Source organism: Nelumbo nucifera, chromosome 5 (assembly GCF_055504915.1).
Source record: "Nelumbo nucifera cultivar China Antique chromosome 5, China Antique-T2T, whole genome shotgun sequence".
Lineage (NCBI taxonomy): Eukaryota > Viridiplantae > Streptophyta > Magnoliopsida > Proteales > Nelumbonaceae > Nelumbo > Nelumbo nucifera.
Window position 1 is genome coordinate 43,231,529 of NC_142653.1, and position 18,395 is coordinate 43,249,923.

The 18,395-nt window shown below is 37.4% G+C and overlaps 1 protein-coding gene across 7 annotated transcripts in view; it reads left to right on the forward strand.

The window, feature by feature from the left end:
- LOC104587071 (phosphatidylinositol 4-phosphate 5-kinase 7) overlaps positions 1 to 16,185 on the forward strand; it is a 132,989-nt gene extending 116,804 nt beyond the window's left edge. For 2 of the 7 annotated variants that reach the window (XM_088888007.1, XM_088888012.1), the window contains exons 8-12: positions 1,054 to 1,205; positions 2,243 to 2,408; positions 3,200 to 3,535; positions 15,312 to 15,476; positions 15,642 to 16,185. In XM_088888007.1, the coding sequence (XP_088744133.1) occupies positions 1,054 to 1,205; positions 2,243 to 2,408; positions 3,200 to 3,485 (604 nt within the window). In that variant the 3' untranslated portion in view covers positions 3,486 to 3,535; positions 15,312 to 15,476; positions 15,642 to 16,185. Of the gene's footprint in view, positions 1 to 1,053; positions 1,206 to 2,242; positions 2,409 to 3,199; positions 3,536 to 7,167; positions 7,381 to 7,402; positions 8,017 to 8,139; positions 8,749 to 15,311; positions 15,477 to 15,641 lie in introns of those variants that run through there. The other 5 variants (XM_088888013.1, XM_088888009.1, XM_088888008.1 and 2 more) reach the window with 4 other exon arrangements.
- The last annotated feature ends 2,210 nt before the right edge of the window (positions 16,186 to 18,395 follow it).

Sequence of the window (18,395 nt, forward strand, 5' to 3'; positions counted from 1 at the left end):
AGCCTTGAAAGTATGTATGTTCATGTTGGATATTGTTTACTTGTTCAGAAGCTTAAAATAATGTTGAAAACTTTGCCTACTTTTGGCACAGGTTATGGGCAGTTTACTTTGTTTGCACTGTTGCATAAAAGGGTATTCTATGTGTTATATTCATGCTTTGTATGTGCTTTTAAGCCAGTAAATTCAATTGCAGACTGATATTATACTGACAAAGAAGTGCCAAGAATGTGATATAACTGCATGAAATTTGAATGTCCAGCTTTGCTGGAAATCTTAGAATATATTGGAATTAATGCTTTTATGACTATGCTATTATCTAAGCATAGAATGCCGCCACCAATGACTGTACTGCAACAGTTACAGAATAATTAAAATGGTAAACATAGATTTTCTATTCATAACAGAAAAATCAGTTGAAGGAAAGATGTACATTTTTCCATATAAAAAGTGTTACCTTTTCACCTAGCATTATTACTAATCCTTTTTAGGTTATTATAATTATTTCTTATATGCAGCACTGAAGATTGTATTTCTTCGCTTGATGATCACTTCTTCTGCTCTTCCTTTTTGTTCTCTGAGCAGTAATGACAAAAGGTGTTTTATTAATATGCAAATAAAGTCATGTGCAAGAGGCTAAGGTGGTCCTTGATTTACAATACATGTATGAATGCATGTGTGTATAAATATATATGGAAAAATAACAAAATATACACAAATATATAGTCAATGTTCCATGACTTTTTTTTATCTGTAACTGCTAATCTTATCAAAAAGAACATAAACATTTACAGCAGGAATTTTTTACACCCACTATAGTAGCTAGCCTTGGCTATCCATCTTTATGTCAACTATGCATAATGAGCCTTTCACCCTAGAGTTCTCAATCCACAATACAATTTTCTTGAATTACCCCTTGTTTAGCTAGCCCAGCTATATAGTTTTACTGTTCAAAGTTGAATTATTTGATGAAAAATTTTTATTTTTGAATGCCCATTTTAAACTTTATATGATTGAACCTGACATCTATTGTCAATATAATTGATTTATGTGCAGACAAATTTCTCTAGACTGCACGTTTCTAGAATCTCAATGCATAATTGATTACAGCCTCCTACTGGGACTGCATTTTAGGGCTCCTGAGCATTTGAAGGCCCCATTAGGATCTGCAGATGTATTGGACCATGAAAGTTCACTAGCCGGTGATGGTAGATATCCCTTTTCAATATAAATATCTTCTCTTTGTGTACTTTTATTTATCCTTGGTTCTATTTGTCATGTTGTATAGGTAAAATACCAGGCATATAATGGATATCCCACCTGAGCTATATCATAGTTATTTAATTATTTTATATAAATTTCCAAGTGAATCATTTGAAAATTTATTTCTTCTCTTTTTTTTTTATTAATACAAAAAAAGTATGTTGGTTGAGTTCAAGTTTGAGTCTACAACACTAACAGAAATAAAAAAAAAAAAAAAACAACTTACAAACAGCCTTTTAACAGCATATTTATAGACTCTAGGAAGAGGGATTCTCCAGCTTTCTTTCCTACCTAAATCAAGTCTCAAAAAGAACCTTAAGTCATACTTAACTTGACTAGTACTTTCCATATGTTGTGTCATTGAAATGACCATCACTTTCCTGACCTAAATCAGTCTCTAAGATCTGGTCTTGTCGAATAGACAACTGAAAAACAATGCAATATTATAACTTAAGATTGAAAACAACCTTGTGGACACTAAAAGACAAAACAATGTCAATGTTCAGCCTCTTTAGCTTTAGCCAAATGGCCTTTAGAAATGCTAGGGCACTGGAATCTAGAATAAATAGCTCATTTATGTACCACTCCTGGATCAGTTAATGCGGCATGGCTGACCAGCCAGCTAGAAATTTTATTGGAAGCCATAGTTTGGTGGGCCTCATCCCAGGGGTTCGGCCATGAATCTGGTGTTTCATTTTACATTTAGTACTTTGTGGTTTTATCTTATTTGATCAGCTTTAGCTCTATCTGATCCATACAACTGAATCATTTTCAATATGAGGTTCTATTCAATTTTTTCTTTAGCAAATGCATTTTTTAATTATTGTTACTGATCAAAATGACAAAAGGCTAAGACAAGTACCACATTGTATATCATTGCCTTGATATTATGGTTGTGAACTCAAACATTTTAAATCTTTAACCAATAGTGTATTTCCATTGGTGATAAGTTGGACCTTTTCTTTCATTCTGGCTATTCTAGGTACATCTTCACATGGGGAACTCTTGATCCCATCTAAGGGTCTGCTTCTTGTGACACATGAACCTGGAGTTAGCATTCCACCAGGTCCTCACAGTAGAGGAAATCCATTGAGAGTATCATCTGCAGGCAATAAGGAAGTTGATCTTTTTCTTCCTGGTACTGGAAGGTATATGCTGTTTATTTTTCATTTATAGTAGAAGGATAAATTGCATGTGTTCTGGATTTATGCTGATGAAACTCTTTACTGTTATAAAACATTGAACATCAAGGACAATGAGTGCATCTTCAGCTTTTCTTGATTTTCAACCGATGACAAAGCCAAGATGATATTTAACCAACTAAAATTTCTATAACAAGCATTGCATGTTGACAAAGAAGTCTTTTTGGTTTTCTGTGTTCAAAAATACTAAATTGCATGGGTGTTAGTTGAGACAAAGATATTAACAACATCTTTCTTTGGAGACTCAAATCTATCATCTTACCATCTGAGTGAGGCTTCCTGATGTATACCTGCTTTGGGCTGGCCTAATTAGTTCTTGATATAAAATACTTAAGGATTTTATAATGGTCTTTGTCTGGATAAGTCAAAAATTAAATAAATAAATAAAGGAACGAATCCTGAAATTATGAATATGTTAAATTTCTTAAGGCTGTATTCCTGATAGAGTTCGTGTTTGAATTAGTACACTGTACACCTTCCCCATTTACTTGTTGAACCTGAACAATTTTTTTGAAATTAAAACCTGTCAACCATCTCTGGATTAGCCTGTCCATTGCTTCATAAATTTGCTAGGCTATATTGATATCTTTCATTAACATAATTGACTACAGCATTGTTCCTCCCTTTAGCCTACAGTTTACACCAAGACCATGCTAAGCTCTAGTGTGGCTGACCATAATCTTGAACCATCCACTCATTGGTTTTTGTTTGATTTCCATCTTTTTCTGTTTCTTCAGGTTGACAGTGCAATTAGGAGTACACATGCCAGCTCAAGCTAATCGCAAGCTTCCACATGCTGAAGCTGACTCTACGGAGGCTGAGCTCTTTGAGGTTTATGATGTTGTTCTTTATCTTGGCATTATTGATATATTGCAGGAATACAACATGAAAAAGAAAATTGAGCATGCATGCAAGTCACTACTACACTCTGATCCTCTATCAATATCTGTTATTGAACCCAAGCAGTACCATGAACGCCTTATCAATTTCTTGGAGGAGAAAGTTTTCCCACATAAAACCTGAACAGAGCCTGTTTCTTGGTTATTTTGTTTAAAACTACAATTCATTAGGAGGTAAGGCTTCATTACCTTGCTTTCTTGAAAAAATTGGTTCCATATTCTTTGCCATTCACTGTATAAACATGCTATCTTCTTTTGAAATGCACCCAACTTGCTGCATGTGTTTTATAACTCAGATCATGAAATTATGATATTAATATTCATTTGTTTTATGTCACCTTCCTCGGATACTATTGTTTCACTTCTTTCTCAATCCTCATTACATTCACATATTGGCAAATTTACTTAACCCTTCATTTATCATTCTTGTCCAATTGATTTAATCTACTACACTTTAGTTGTTTGTATATAGATGGTAATTTAAAATTTTCAAGTGGCAAAACATGTAATTGGAAATGTCCAACTGTTCAGATCAGATGGATTCCCCGGGACAAAACTGTATGGTTGATGGGCTTGCTTGATCTGGGATACAGGGAACTTTTCTGCTTAGAAACAGATCCTTTCCTGAATGGTTTTTTTTTCTATTTTTTTTTTTTGATAAGATGGGAACTAGAAACAACCAAAAGTAACCTCAGCCAACTAGAAACTACAATGATGTGGGGTTAGATGACCCCACGCATCAAAAAAACAAATAAAAGATAATCTGAAGTCAAGAAACTGGTCACAGGAGACTCTCATCTCGTGACCCAAACTGGCCAACCTTCTGCAGAAAAGTTTGCTTTATGAAGGATGTGATTATAAGACACTGAAAGATCGTTTGGCTGACAGATTCTACAGCACTCAGACAAGAGGTCTTTCACCTTCCAAGGGGGGTCTTTGCTGCCAGTGAGACCATTGATAATAATTTTGGAATCACCTTGTGTGAGAAAACCAAATAGCCACCATTTATGCACTTTGAGGGCTGCCCAGGCTTCTGCTTCATTTATCGAGCAACTCCCAATGTCTTTGCACTGCACCCACCTCACAATACCAAACAAGTCACAAACAATCACCCCAACTGCACACTTTCTGTTACCATTCCTTGACACATCAAAATTTATCTTGGGCTCATCATGTCTTGGCTTCACCCACCAAATCTGCAACTCGACAACCTTAGTATGAGTGGCAAGGTTTAGATTATCCGAGGCAATGATGAAATCCTTGCACTCCATTTCAGCTTTGGCCAGTTATGGATGAGGAGAAATATTTCTGTCATTGAATATTCTCCAGTTTCTGTTTTTCCAGATGTTCCATAAAATAGTGCTTGTGAGCTCAACTATCAAATGTTGAGACTTTTTCAGCCTGTCAATGAGAACTCAATCCCACCAGTTGTTAAACTCTTCATTCTCTGAAGGGGCTAGTTGACCATTGACTAGTTTCTCCAGATACAACTTCACAATGAAGAAACAGATGTTGGATATTTTCCTCTTCTCCACAGACTGGGCAATCCGCATCTCCTCTCACTCCCCAATTCTTAAGTCTATACCTTGTTAGAAGCTCATTTCTGATAGCCAAGAACAGGAAAAGTTTAATTTTTTGGGGGCAATTTATCCTCCATACCCTATTGATCCTATCCCCATTAATAGATGTACCATCATTATTTTCTTAGACCGAATACACAGATCTGATGGAGAAACGACCTTTAGGGTCCAGTCTCCATACCAATCTATCATCCTCATCTGATGATGGGATTGGTATCGCTCTTATCTTCTCCCATATCTCAGCTGGGACCATTTCCAACAGTTTCTCTTGGTCCCAAGTTCTCAGATCCTTGAGAATGAATTCACTGACCTTCCAGGTGTAGTTGTGCTCCTCAGTTCTCAGAGATTCACTAAGGGGTATGTCGCCAACCCAGGAATCTCTCCAAAAATTTATATATTCACCATTTCCTAATCTCCATCCCATACCTTTTTTTAGGATTTCTCCGCAACCCAAAATACCCCTCCAAGCCCAGGAAATATTTTTCCTTGTTTTTTCTTGCCAGAAATCCTCCTTTTTGAGCTATTTACACTTAATTACCTGGACCCAAAGATTATTTGGTTGTGTGAGAATCTTCCAACCCAGCTTTGCAATGCCACATTCACCTTGTGTAAATCTTTGATTCCCCATCCTCCATTAGTTTTAGATCTACACACCGTGTCCCACTTTACAAGACTAATTGCTCTAGTATCTCTCTTACCCCAAAGGAAGCTCCTTTGTTTTTTTCTCAACCATCTCTATTACATTCTTTGGGAGCTTAAAAACTCTCATAATAAACTGAGGCATCATTGCAATGGATGCATTGATTAGAGTGGTTCTCCCTTCAATAGATAATGAGTTCCTCTTTCATCCCCCTAATTTTTTATTCATATTTTATAGTAAGGCATCTCGATCCATAGTTCTGTACAACGTTTTATATCTTCTAATGGTAGCAATTTTCCTCCATATGGTTTTAGCACAACTAGTATTGGTAAACTTTCTCCAGAGAAAGAAAGAAAAGAATAAGTCGTTCAGTAGTTTCTCCAACTACCAGAAACATGCTTTGGTGGTCCAATAACTATTCACTAAAGCTAGACTTGGATAATATTAAACACCTCAATTTTATTTACAGAAGTAACCTTTTTTTTGGATAAGAAACAGTATCTTTTATTAAATGAAATAAAGCAGGATTACAAGAGATGCAGGGCCTATAAACAGAAATGGGTATGGAACCCCAAAAAATAAAAACGTTATACAACTGCCCAGATTAAGAAATCCCTTTTTACCCCTTGTTTGGTTAAAGAATCAGCTAATCCCTTTGCTGTTCTTCTGACCCATTTCAATCTAATACCAGCGTCCCTTGCTAAACACCTCACCTCCCTCATGATTTGCTTATAATTTCAAATTCACAAATTTCCCATCTGTGCATCCAACTCACAACCATCTTAGAGTCTCCTTCCACTTCATTCTGCCTGAATCCCAGTTCCTTTGCTAGTCACAATCCTTGTAATAAAGCCAATACTTCTTCTCTTACAGAATCTCCTACACCCATGGGGCCGGAGTACAATGCAATGATTATTCCTTCACTTGCTCTAAATGCACAACCAACACCTGAGGGGCCTGGATTGCCACTTGAACTTCCATCAAAGTTTAGCTTGTTTCTGTGAGGGAGTAGTAGTAGTAGTAAAAGTCCCTGCCATGTCGTCAAGTTAAACCTGCTTGTCTGCAATTTTTAGACTTTGCAATTGAACTTTCAAATTGTCAAATGTTAGTGGTAGAACTTTTGGGGACTAGGAGAATAAACACATGGACCGTTCTGATGACATACTACTGTTATTTCGACTGCCTAGGTTGATCATCTAGAGAAGAACAACATTCCTTAGCTAAAATGCTGAATACTTTCATTCAGTGAGATCTTGAACTCTGTAATGATCTTATAGTCTAATCAAACAATAAACAGGGCAAGTTTGGTGTAATTCTGGAAGACAAGAAAAGTTACTCTAGCTTTTGCAAATTCTGTCCATGGAAAGTAATAGTTTGTTTTTTTAAGCTCAAGCTTTTCTTATATGCATGAACAAAAGGGTTGAACAACTTGTCTTTAATTGTAAAAAATGCTACATTTTTTCTATACCTGATAACTACAAATTCCTGCACCAAACTTCCTCCTATACATCTCGAAGCTAATCAATTTGATCCTTAATTTTCCTTCACTCATCTTGTTCATACACTCTGATCTTTCTCTTTCATAGGCTTACTTCCAGTATTGCCTCACTGTTATTGACAATACTTCGGTTAGCATGGAACTATCCAAATTCTGTATTGAACTCTGGTAAAGGAGTTATAGATTTCAATATAGAGGTTCACTTAATGCAGAATGGACAGGGTTACCATAATTTGGGGATCTGGGTTGGATATTGCTGGGGAGTGGTATATGCAAGTCATGCTTCTATCAAGCAGCTTACCTGATGGAGAATTTGGTTGCAGGTAGAGGCGAGTTGGTTCTGGGTATTCCAGCTTCTCTGGGTTCTGGCCCTTAGAATGAAGAATTCTAACTCCCATTTGGGGCTTCATTGGCCTGAAAAGCCCAACTTTGAAAGTTGATACATTTACAACTCAAGCACAATTTACATTAAGTGCAAGGGCCAGGGGGCCTGAGAGCCTCTTAACCAGAAGCAATCTCTTTCAGTTCCACTAGGAATGATGCATTTGCCCTGATCTGAATGATGCAGGATGGTTACCGAGTGTTTCATAAATTTTGTAAATAGCATATAAGCAACTACAAATTGAAGAAGTTCAAAAGAATAATCCATGGTTAAGCTTGAAATTATGTGGAATCTGAAGAAGCTTAGCACTGCTGTAGAAGATGGGGGATATACCTGATGAGTCAACTTTGAATCATACTATATCAATTAATGCATCAATACCAATCAAATGATGACGATGACGATGATGATGGTTGAAGAAGGGTTTTACTGTTAGTCTTGATAGATGATGGCTTATCTGAGCATCTATCTAAAATGTACATTGAATCCAGTATGCTATATGCCAACCCTAATTTTGGATCACTAACTTCTTTGCCCATAAGCTCTTCTGGGCCATATTTGATCTGGTGGTGTGTTCATGTGTTTCTAACGTATGGTACTCTTTTTTATATATTCTTTTCAGTATGATATTATGGAAGATAAGAGGATTCTATTGATTAAACCTAGAGGCCTCCCTAAGAGCCATGGGAAACCCTTGAGCCTTGGTTGCCCGGGCCATATAAGAGGACTGTTCTCCCAAATGAAGCTGTTTCATCCTTCATGCAATTTGTTTGGATCAGTCATTGGAGTCTGTTAGGGCTGATATGCCATCCTAGAGAACAGGTCTCTCATGTGTAAAATTTCAACAATTTTCTCTTGTTGTCAGGGAGTTGTTACTTGTGTAGGGATACGTGTAGGCCTGATCAGCTCATCCTAGGCCCGTTCTAGACCTTAGAAACTGGGACAAATTGTGTACAAAAATGTACTGAGGACAGGATGCAGTGATGACATGATATGAAGTGGCCCATCCTGGCCATGGTCCTCAGTGACTGGACAAATTTAACTTAGCCGTGTATGTACATAGGACAAACTAAGGCAGCAGAGGATGTACATGGCTAAGTTGACACATCCTACGCCAACCCATGGATCCCTACAGCAAAGAGCATGGTCCAAAGCTCTGGGTCTGGGCGGTAGATACGCACAAATAATGGTGCATTTACTGATTAACTGTAAATCAAACCGTGATGGCTTGGTTGTCTCTTGTCAGTTGAACACTTGAACTTAAGGCTTTGGTGTGGATTATTTGTATGTTTGGCTCCAAACCTAGGCCAATTGTCCGAACCATCAATAGGGCATACTGCTGCTAGTTGAGACTGCGCTAACCTGGCCCATGCCCATGGGCACCATCCATGTTTAACACTATGTATGGGCTTGAAACGATGGTTCAGACTTCAGAGTATTGATTGACCTGCATGATACACAGCAATTGATATTGCGCGTTTCAAAGGGGTGATACTCTTTATTTTTTCAGTCTCGCATTTCGGTGAGTTCGAAAACCAAGACACATCATACAACATGCATTGATACATTGCAATATTTTGAACCTTGCTTCGAGCCCCGAAAGAACACAACATAAAATCAGTTTCTCTATCTTACCCTTGTAGCATTGCTTGTTGTATAGTGTTTCATTTTGTCCATCTTACCCGAAAACCATTGAGAACTCTAAAATTAGAAGAAACACCTCACTAGTATACATGTTGTATGTTCCACGAAAGAAATCTTCTAGGTCCAAAGTCAACCAATTGGATGCTTAATGATCAAGCAGCAAGTCTTTGACAGCTCCTCTTGGAACATCTGATCAACATTACTCTTGATCTAGGAAATTTCCAAATGAACTGGGGCCCACAGAATGGTGGGTGTCTTCTGTGGTGGGCCCTTAGAGACCATCATCCATCAGCTAGGACGTGGTACTGCAAGTCATGGGCTTCTATAACCGATTCCCACTACTTGCAACGGAGATCTTCCATGATGAAACAATCAATACCCAAATGATTATAGCATTACACCAACCAGATTGAAGGGCTTCTTTATTTCGCAATATATTAAATAAATATCTCAGTGTGTTAATGGAGGAGGGAATCAGAAATTAATGTGACAGATCAGGTGGTTGCATTTCATTAAATGGGATGGAGCCCATTATTGGCATAAAAGTTCACCTTTTTTGTGTGGAAATGAATGGTCCCACTCACTCCCCACTGCAGAAACGGTGACCGTTGACTGCCACCTTTTAGTATTGGGACCCACATCTCACCTAATTGTGAAATTATGCACATACCATGGATCAGAGTTCAGAGGCCCATTACCCCAAATAGACTACCTCCTCATCCGGTATGGCCCACCAACCCGTCCATATTATATCCATAAATCAATCCCATCAATCAGGTTAATTGGACGCTCATCGTTGGAAGGTGGCCCACTTACTGACAAGTGACAAGCCCTATCAGGTAAACGGTTTGCTCTGGTGTGTCCTTGACTCGACCCATGAACCCGATGGATTTGCAGGGTTATTCTGCTCTTTGGCCAGGCTTCCTCAAGACCTCATCTCTGGACTGTTGATTGAACCCGACGGGGCCGTACTAACCCGTCTTGTCTGAGAAGTGACCCAATCCGGCCAACCCGGTCGGTTATCAGCCATGCTTGGGCACTAGTCACTCGAAGTGGCTGACTGCAGACGATTCCCCATGTAACTGTTCGTACCAAACCCAAATTCTCGTGATGCGGGAGAAATTTGCGGTTTCTCGCAGTTGTCGGGACTCGCCCCGAACCCGACAAAAGCTTCTCGCCGCTCCGAAAAAACCGCCCTCTTCGTTCTCGCGTGCTTAATCTCCCGTCATCATTAACGTATAATTGCCAAACGCGATCTACAGCAGCTACCAACCAATGGCCTCCTGACGCGTAGCGATGCTGTCAACCGCAAAGGACTCCACGTGGGTCTGTCTCCCAGGAGTGGGACCCACAACCATGGACATTCAAGGTCGGGAACCGGGCGGAGGGAGGACTGGGGCCGTACTCCCAGCATTAAATTCGAGCACGTGGCGGTGCCTGGGGAGTACGATAAGAAGGGAATCTGGGCCGTCGATCTGATCGAGTGTGAAGATCGATGCAGCGACCGGTTTGACTCGCGTCGCAAGGCTGTCAAATTAAATGGAAATCGAGAGAGTGGCAGTGGAGAGGTTTCGAAGCGTCCACGTCGGCGATTAAATCGTTCCCCTCGTTACTCGGGCTCTCCTCGTTTCCCGATCCTCCGCTCCCGCTGACACCGACACTACCGGTCTCCGAACCCTCTACATCTCACCGTCTATATGTTGTTTTCCGACGGCCAGGATCTATCCTTCCTTAATCGCCGTTTTCCCCTAGACGTGTTTCACGGAAGGCCCTGTTACCTGGGCAGATCTCACCCAAACAAGAATGGTTGGAACAAAGAGGGGAGCGCGGGCGGAAAAGAATAAAATTAAGTAAAATAAAATAAAATTGAAAGAAATTCTTTTTTGGTAATAAAATTGAAATTCTTAAATGAGAAAAATACTCATAAATCAAGACTAGCCCAAACGAAAGTCCACATGGATCATTGGATCATGCTATTAAGCTTAGAGTTTGGTTGGGACCAGTCCACGAATTGGCTCAATAATTGAGTGGAAATGACCAAAGAGGACCTAAATTTTGAATTTTCATTTAATAAAATTTTGCACATTTAGGGGTTTTTCCTCATTGTATATGGTTTGTTTATGGAAACAAAAATAACTGTCACATTAGCAAAAAACCAATATAATTTTTCTGAGGTACGCATTTGCAATATTTTATGGAAAAAAGGACTGATGACAGCGAAAATGTGTTTTCCGATTAACCCTGGCTGTCATGTTTAAGGGTGTTCAAATTCGGTTGTCAAACCGTTATTTCGGTTTTTGGTTTGGTATGGATTTAAGATTTTAGAAATTTTGGTTTTCGGTTTTTTATTTGATTTGAGAAAAAAAAAATCAACCAAACCGAACCAAAACTGAATTAATCAAAAGAAATGTATATATTTATATTTTTAATGATAAATATGTATATTAATATCAACATTACTATTTATATTAATAATAATATATAATATCTATTTTAAGTATAAAATGATGATATATTTTAACAATAGTTATTAATATAAATATAAAATGCATTTATATCTTAAATAACCAAATTAACTGAATTAAAACCGAACCGAACCGATTTAGATTTAGTTCAGTTCATTTCATGAAAATAACCTGACCAAAATGTCGATTAGGTTCTATTTCTAAACCAAACCAAACCGAACTGACTAAATGAACACCCCTAGTCGTGTTTCATTACTCATTGGTTCAAAAATTTAGGGAATAGGAAAATTTGTTGTTTTTTTTTTCCGAAAATTTGAGCAAATGAATCATAATATCATTTGGGCTTGGGGTTGGGGAAGGTTAATATATATATATATAAAGTTGATGTAACATTTAGATAATTTAGGCAAGGGGGAAGAATTAGACCTGGCAAAAAGTTCACCCAACCCGAAAAAATAGGGTTAGGGTCTCATATTTAGTTACCCGAATGCGAAAATGACCCAACTCGACCCAACCCAAAAAAAACTGGGTTGGGATGGGTCATGGGTCAACCCGTTGACCCGATTGTCAAGTCTAGTTGGGATTATTTATGTATTGTTAGAAGTTTCCACTCTTTAATTTTTTCTATTTAGTCTTTACTTTTTATTATTTACTCTTTAAATTGTAAAATGTTCAAGTTTTTTATTTTTATTTGGAATTTTAGGGTTAATTCTTTTAATTTTGACATTTTTCATGTAATTTTTCTTTATTTTTTTAAATTTCAATTATTTTTTGGATGACCCGAATTGACCCATGAGTCAACCCTAACCCGAACATTTAGGGTTAGAATCTAGCATTTGACAACCCAATCCAAAATTTCAACCTGACCTGAAATCAACCCAAAGTACCTTGACCCAACCCAAACCCGACCCACCCAACCCAATTGCCAAGTCTAGGAAGAATATAGGACGGCATTGCATGATTGGTCAATCTAGAGGTTTCCTTATCTCACTTAAGATTGGTATGGACCACATTATCCTTTCGTATAGCTAAAATAAGTGGCCAATAAATGAAGAAGTATGGTTATTGGTAGGAATATGGTGCACAAGATTTAAAATATGTATGCAATTGCCTACTTAATTACCTTATATAAAATGCAGATAGAAACAATTAGTTGCTTCCTATTATCATCATTGTCATCATCTAAGCCTTGTCCCAACCATATGGAATCCCGTTCCGTCATTCTATTTCAGTATCATATCTATCTTTACATTATGGGTGCTTAAATCTTTTGTTATTACTTCCACTCAAGTCCTTCTTGGTATGCCCCTAGCTTTTCTAGACCATTCAATTTGCAACAAATAACTTTTCCTAATAATTGCTTTCTATTATCTCAATGATAATTCTGTTCATCAAAAATCAATCCTCCTCAACATGTTTTATTTTTTTTTTTGTGCCTTTTATTAGAAGATAGCACATTAGATATGACCTTAATTATTAGCATAGTAGTTTATTCTCCCATGATTTTATGTTATAGCTTTGCCCCTGAAATAAATATCATATTTAATGCTAATCTTTATTTATCAAAAACAATTTAAACCCTATTTTTCATATCAAGATAGAATATTTTAAAAAGAGAGGAAAATATTTCCTTTTTATCATTTGAGTATGGTTTAGAGAATGGGATTAATTAGAGCACTTCCATTGTTTGAAATTTGAACTACTAATTTTACTAAACTCTCAAGCCAATAAGAACTGAACATTGGCTGGTCATCACCAAGGTCTTACTGTAATAGTTGCATTTCAAGAAATTCCATTTCTTGATTCAAACCCAAACAATGCAGAAGGGTCCAAACACAAAGGTATTAGTATCTAGTGAGCCTATGCGTGCTCATTAAAAAGACTAAGAAAATAAAAGTTAGACCTACACCACAATATTTTAATTTGATCCTATATAGCATAAGGATCTAGATAAACGTTTGGACAGAACACAAAAGTCAAGGAGAATCATTTCATTATATAATATAAATAGCCTAATTATTTTATTAGTACCCCAAAAAATAAATATTCTATTGCACCTCACATTTACTTATACAATATTGATATGGAATTCTAATTTTGGTAATAATTTGTCTTAGAGACTTGAGAGTTGAGATCCATAGCTGGTCCTCTACCATTTTGGCCATTTTGGGGTTAAAGGGAAAGAACCCATCAGCCATAGTATGAGGTTTTAAGGATAATAGAAAAATAGAGGAGGCTGAAAAAGAAAAAAAAATTAAAATGCATGAAAATAAAGATGGTCAACCGTACAGAGTTAAGTAAGGCTAAAAATAATAAGGTAATGATGATAGAATGAATAATAAATAAAGATGGGTCATGAGCTGTTTTTCCAACTTTTCGGTTTGTCTGGTTGTGTGTTTGTAAGTGTGAATGTAATTTTGTAACGGGGGGTAGCAGGTAACAGGTCGGTGGTTGACCGGCAGCAACAGGTGGTGCGGTTAGCTGCTGAAGATGACGACCTGGGAAATGAAAGAAAACATTCAGGTGGGGTTTGGGGGGTGCGTACGGTGCTTAGGGTTTAGGTTAGTTTTGGTAAGCTATTTTTAAGAGTCTAAATTAAGGCACTCCTCATTAAATCCCACTTGGTTCATTCTGTGAAGACGCCTTCAAAACGAGGCCTCAACCCTTCCTTTCTCTCCAAGTCTCCATGGTCCTCTCTCTCTCTCTCTCACTCTCTCTCTCTCTCTCTCTGTGAGTCTATAAAGCTTTATGGGTTAGGGTTTTAGATGGGGAAAACTGTGGTTCTGGTTGTTGTCTGTGTTGTTGAGGGGAATGTTGGCTGGCTCGAGGCTTTCAGGTTAGCTCTGGTATGAGGAGAGAAGTGAAGGCGTCGGACCAGGCTTCATTCCCCTCAACCATGTTAACGTTGGTGATGCTACTAGCTCTTCTGCAAATTCATCAGCTTAGTCATGGTGGTGCAAGCAGAGTTACTAGAGACGTTTCGTTTAGGTTAGGTTGAGGGGAATGTTGTCTGGCTCGAGGTCACGTAGGTGATTTTGTAGATTTTCCTGTTTTACGTTTAGAGTTGTAAGGAAAGTTTGGATTCAACGCCTAAGTGACCTCGGACCAGGCTTCATTCCCCTCAACCAACATATGCTCTCTTCTCTTCTCATCTCAGTACTCATTCTTTCTCAAGGCGAGAACTGATAACCTCTCTCTCTCTCTCTCTCTCTCTCTCCACACACAAACACAAGTTTAGTTTCTTTTTTTTTTTGTGAATTTATTGTATTTTCTTTTGTTTCTGGACTTTGCATGGAATTTTTTTTTTCTGAATAGAAGCTGAGAATACTAACAAGATCACTAATGGCCATTGACTTTCTATGCAGATCGTTTTACGGGCTTGTTTGTTTCTTTCTTCTGGATTATATGCCTGCTACTCTGCATGTGTGTCTGTGTGTGCTTGTTTGAGAAACGAACACCCCGTTTCTTCAAACTTCAAAGCGTTTACTGTTTGCGTATTAGAATCTAAGTTATGATTTTCACTTTGATGCATGACTCAAATGTTCATTCATGTTGACAGGATGTACGCTTCTGTAAAACCTAATAGACTGAAACTCCCTGCATACTAGGCTAGATCTCTATGCTTCTAGTGTTTATAAACAGTATCTCTATTCTTTTAGCCTGTTTGTGTTTATCAGCTTTTCTTATTTACCCAGTTATCACCAAACCAAGGTAAAAGCTAGACTGAATTCTCTCTCCCAGGCATACACATGTCATCTTAGTTCTTACACTCAACTAGCCAGTGAGAAAACACACCACTACCTCTGATCTATGATGCCAGCAATTGAAGGAAAGGTCACCAGGTGAAAGAACATTGATGATGACCAGACGATACCAAGGATGTGATGTTGATTAAACTGTTGGTGGGTAAGCTTTTATTGTCCTTAAACATGATATTTGATGCATTTGATTTTCTTTGCATATTTAGTTTATTCCTGTCCAGATTTTGAATTTTGATTGTTAGTGCATTTTAATTTACTGCTTTCCACTCTCAGACGTTAAACTTGTTTTTTTTTTTTTTTTTCTTTTTAGCTACGAGATGTTGAGCTTCCAATGAAGGTGTGAAGATGACCATGGGATATGGAAACGTAACTGTTGAATTTATTTTGTCTTTGTTTTATTATGAGATGTTGACTGGGGAGCATTAAAGCCTCCAAAGCTGGCGGGACATGTGGAGGGGTCAATGAATGAAAAAGATGCCATAGATAGATTTTAACGATAAAACAAGCGAGTTTCTCGCTTATCAGATTCTGGGTTTCCTCCATGTTCATCTCATGACGACTCATAGACTCATGAACCATGTGTTTGTGTACTCTGTCTCTGATGATGATGCCATCCCAACTCTAAGAGAGAGAGAGAGAGAGAGAGAGATAATGAGGCTTGTAAGATGTCGAAGGCTATTAGTTTTCTCTCAGAGTCACAGTACAGATGTAGCTTTTGAAAAACCAACATCAACAGTTGAATACATCGGTTTGTGGACAGAGAGAGAGAGAGAGCCTTCTTAACTTGTGGGTTTTCTTTCTTTTTTTCCCTGTTTGAATCAATAAATGACGAAGATCTGACGTTTATCGGAAAATGAGACAAAGTCACAGAACACAGAATTCAGTATCATCCATGACAACTTCATCTTCGAGAAGAAGACTATTACCCTTTCTCTGAACAACATTTCCATATAAAACTATGCATCTTTTCTCGATTGAAGACCATATATGCATGAATTTAGCTTATTTATTACAGAGAGAGAAAGAGAGAGAGAGAGAGAGAGTCAAATATACGTGTGATGCACGTATATTTTTCAATTGTTCGTGTTGAGAACAGCGCTTTCGCTACCCATCAACCATTCTAACTCCTTCCATGATCCAAAATAGATTACTGAGTTACCCATCAACCTTCTTTCTTCTTTTCTTCTTCCTCTTCTTTTTTGGCTGAAGTGGTACAAGTCAACCGGTAATTGACCTCAAGATATCGCCAAACTTGGGAAGAAATTAAGGCCAGAGCATTGGCTGACATAGTGTTCTAGAATAGACCCAAGATCCATTATCAATATGGGCCCCTACCCACATGTGACAAGCCAACTAATTGATCCTAACCTTTCATCCGGTGGGCCCCCATTTGCTTTATTCATTAAGCTGTCGCACTTGATCTGACCTTGTATGTACCCATGACCTACGTACGTATGTGTTTCTTTTACTGTAGAAAAAACTTGAGTTGCTTTTGGAAGTGTGTCTCCCTTGGAAACATGTTAAAAGAATAGAAGTGAATGCCGTGATGAGTACTAGGCTTTATTGGGACTACGTGACGCCTCTTTCCTTGATGCCATGCTAATTTACTGCACACATAGCTATATCTATTTGATATTCATGTCGTCATTTCGACTTGTACCTGCAGTGAGAGGATGAGCTATAGAGCAGGATCAACTCCACCTGTGGGAGGTTTTTTCTTTTATTTTTTTTTCCTTCTGTAATTCTCTAACTCCTTCCATGATCCAAAATAGATTAGTTTAAATCTGCTGAAATGGTGGAAAGAAGAGATTTTTGTCAATATGAATGATTCCCATTTCAGTGATTTCAAAAGGGTTTTCAAATTCGGTGGAAAAGTGGAAAATACCCAATCGTCAATCACTGGTTATTTCTAGGAATCAAATGAAATAATCCCACTAATTTTGATGAGGAGAGACATTATATACTTAAAAAGGTAAATCAAGAACTGAAAGTTTTTGTTTTTTGTAAAGTTATAGCAGTTCTTTAGTTTCAGAAAACCCATTCCCTTAATCATTATAGATTTGAAATTAGAGAGCATTGAGATAAGTCGGTTTAATTTCTGATCATGAGCATAACCAATTGAATAATTTAGACAGCATAACTAACCATTTCATCTTAGTAGTTCCCAGCACTCTGTAGATGATTTATCTTTTATCAATTGAATAATTCTGAAAGCTTAATCTCAACCCTCTTCTGATAACTCATGTATAATTGATTTCCTGTATGGGTAAAGCTCATGTATAATTGATTGAAAATTAGAATAAAATTCTTTCAATACCAAGTACAAATTTCTATAACTGATAACATATTGGAAAAATAATTATGCTTCCAAAACTGAAAGCTTTCTTCCATCTACTGCAAGAAGTATCTCTTTCTCTATTTTGATAACTTTCCATCCTAGTTCGGATCTCTTACTCACAAGAACCCTATCAATGTTTCACTACATCAGTACGTTGAGAATACATCTCCCATATTTGCATGTTATCATTCATGGGGAGATGTTCCCAATGCACAGCTATAGTGTCATATTGGAAGGTGTGGACTCTTTTAGGTAGGAGATCTGAATTGCTTCCATTGACCCTCTTTACTAGCCAGTTCTTTAAATTAGTCATAATTACTAGTCGCAAGAAACTTTCTTTCCCAATTTCATTAATTAATTTTCTCAGAAAGCATAGTCTTGAAGTTTCTTTAATTTAGGTTGACGAAGATGCTTTTCTTTCCCCATAAACTAGCTTCTAGTTTTATCTTTTAATTAATCTTTGCTGTGCATCTTTCTTCTTAATCGATGGTTGAAAATCTTTGAAAACTAACATTTAGGGATCCCTTAAGGGGTTAAATGTCAGAATACTTTCTGTATTAGGGTAGAGGAAGACATGAAATAAATTTCTGTATTGTTTGGTCAATGGACAAAGTTACTTATCTTTATCCATAAATTCATACATACACACATATATAACTTTGCCATGTCAGCAGTCCAATACAGAATATTAACCTATGATATTCGGATCACTTTTTGTTTATCTTA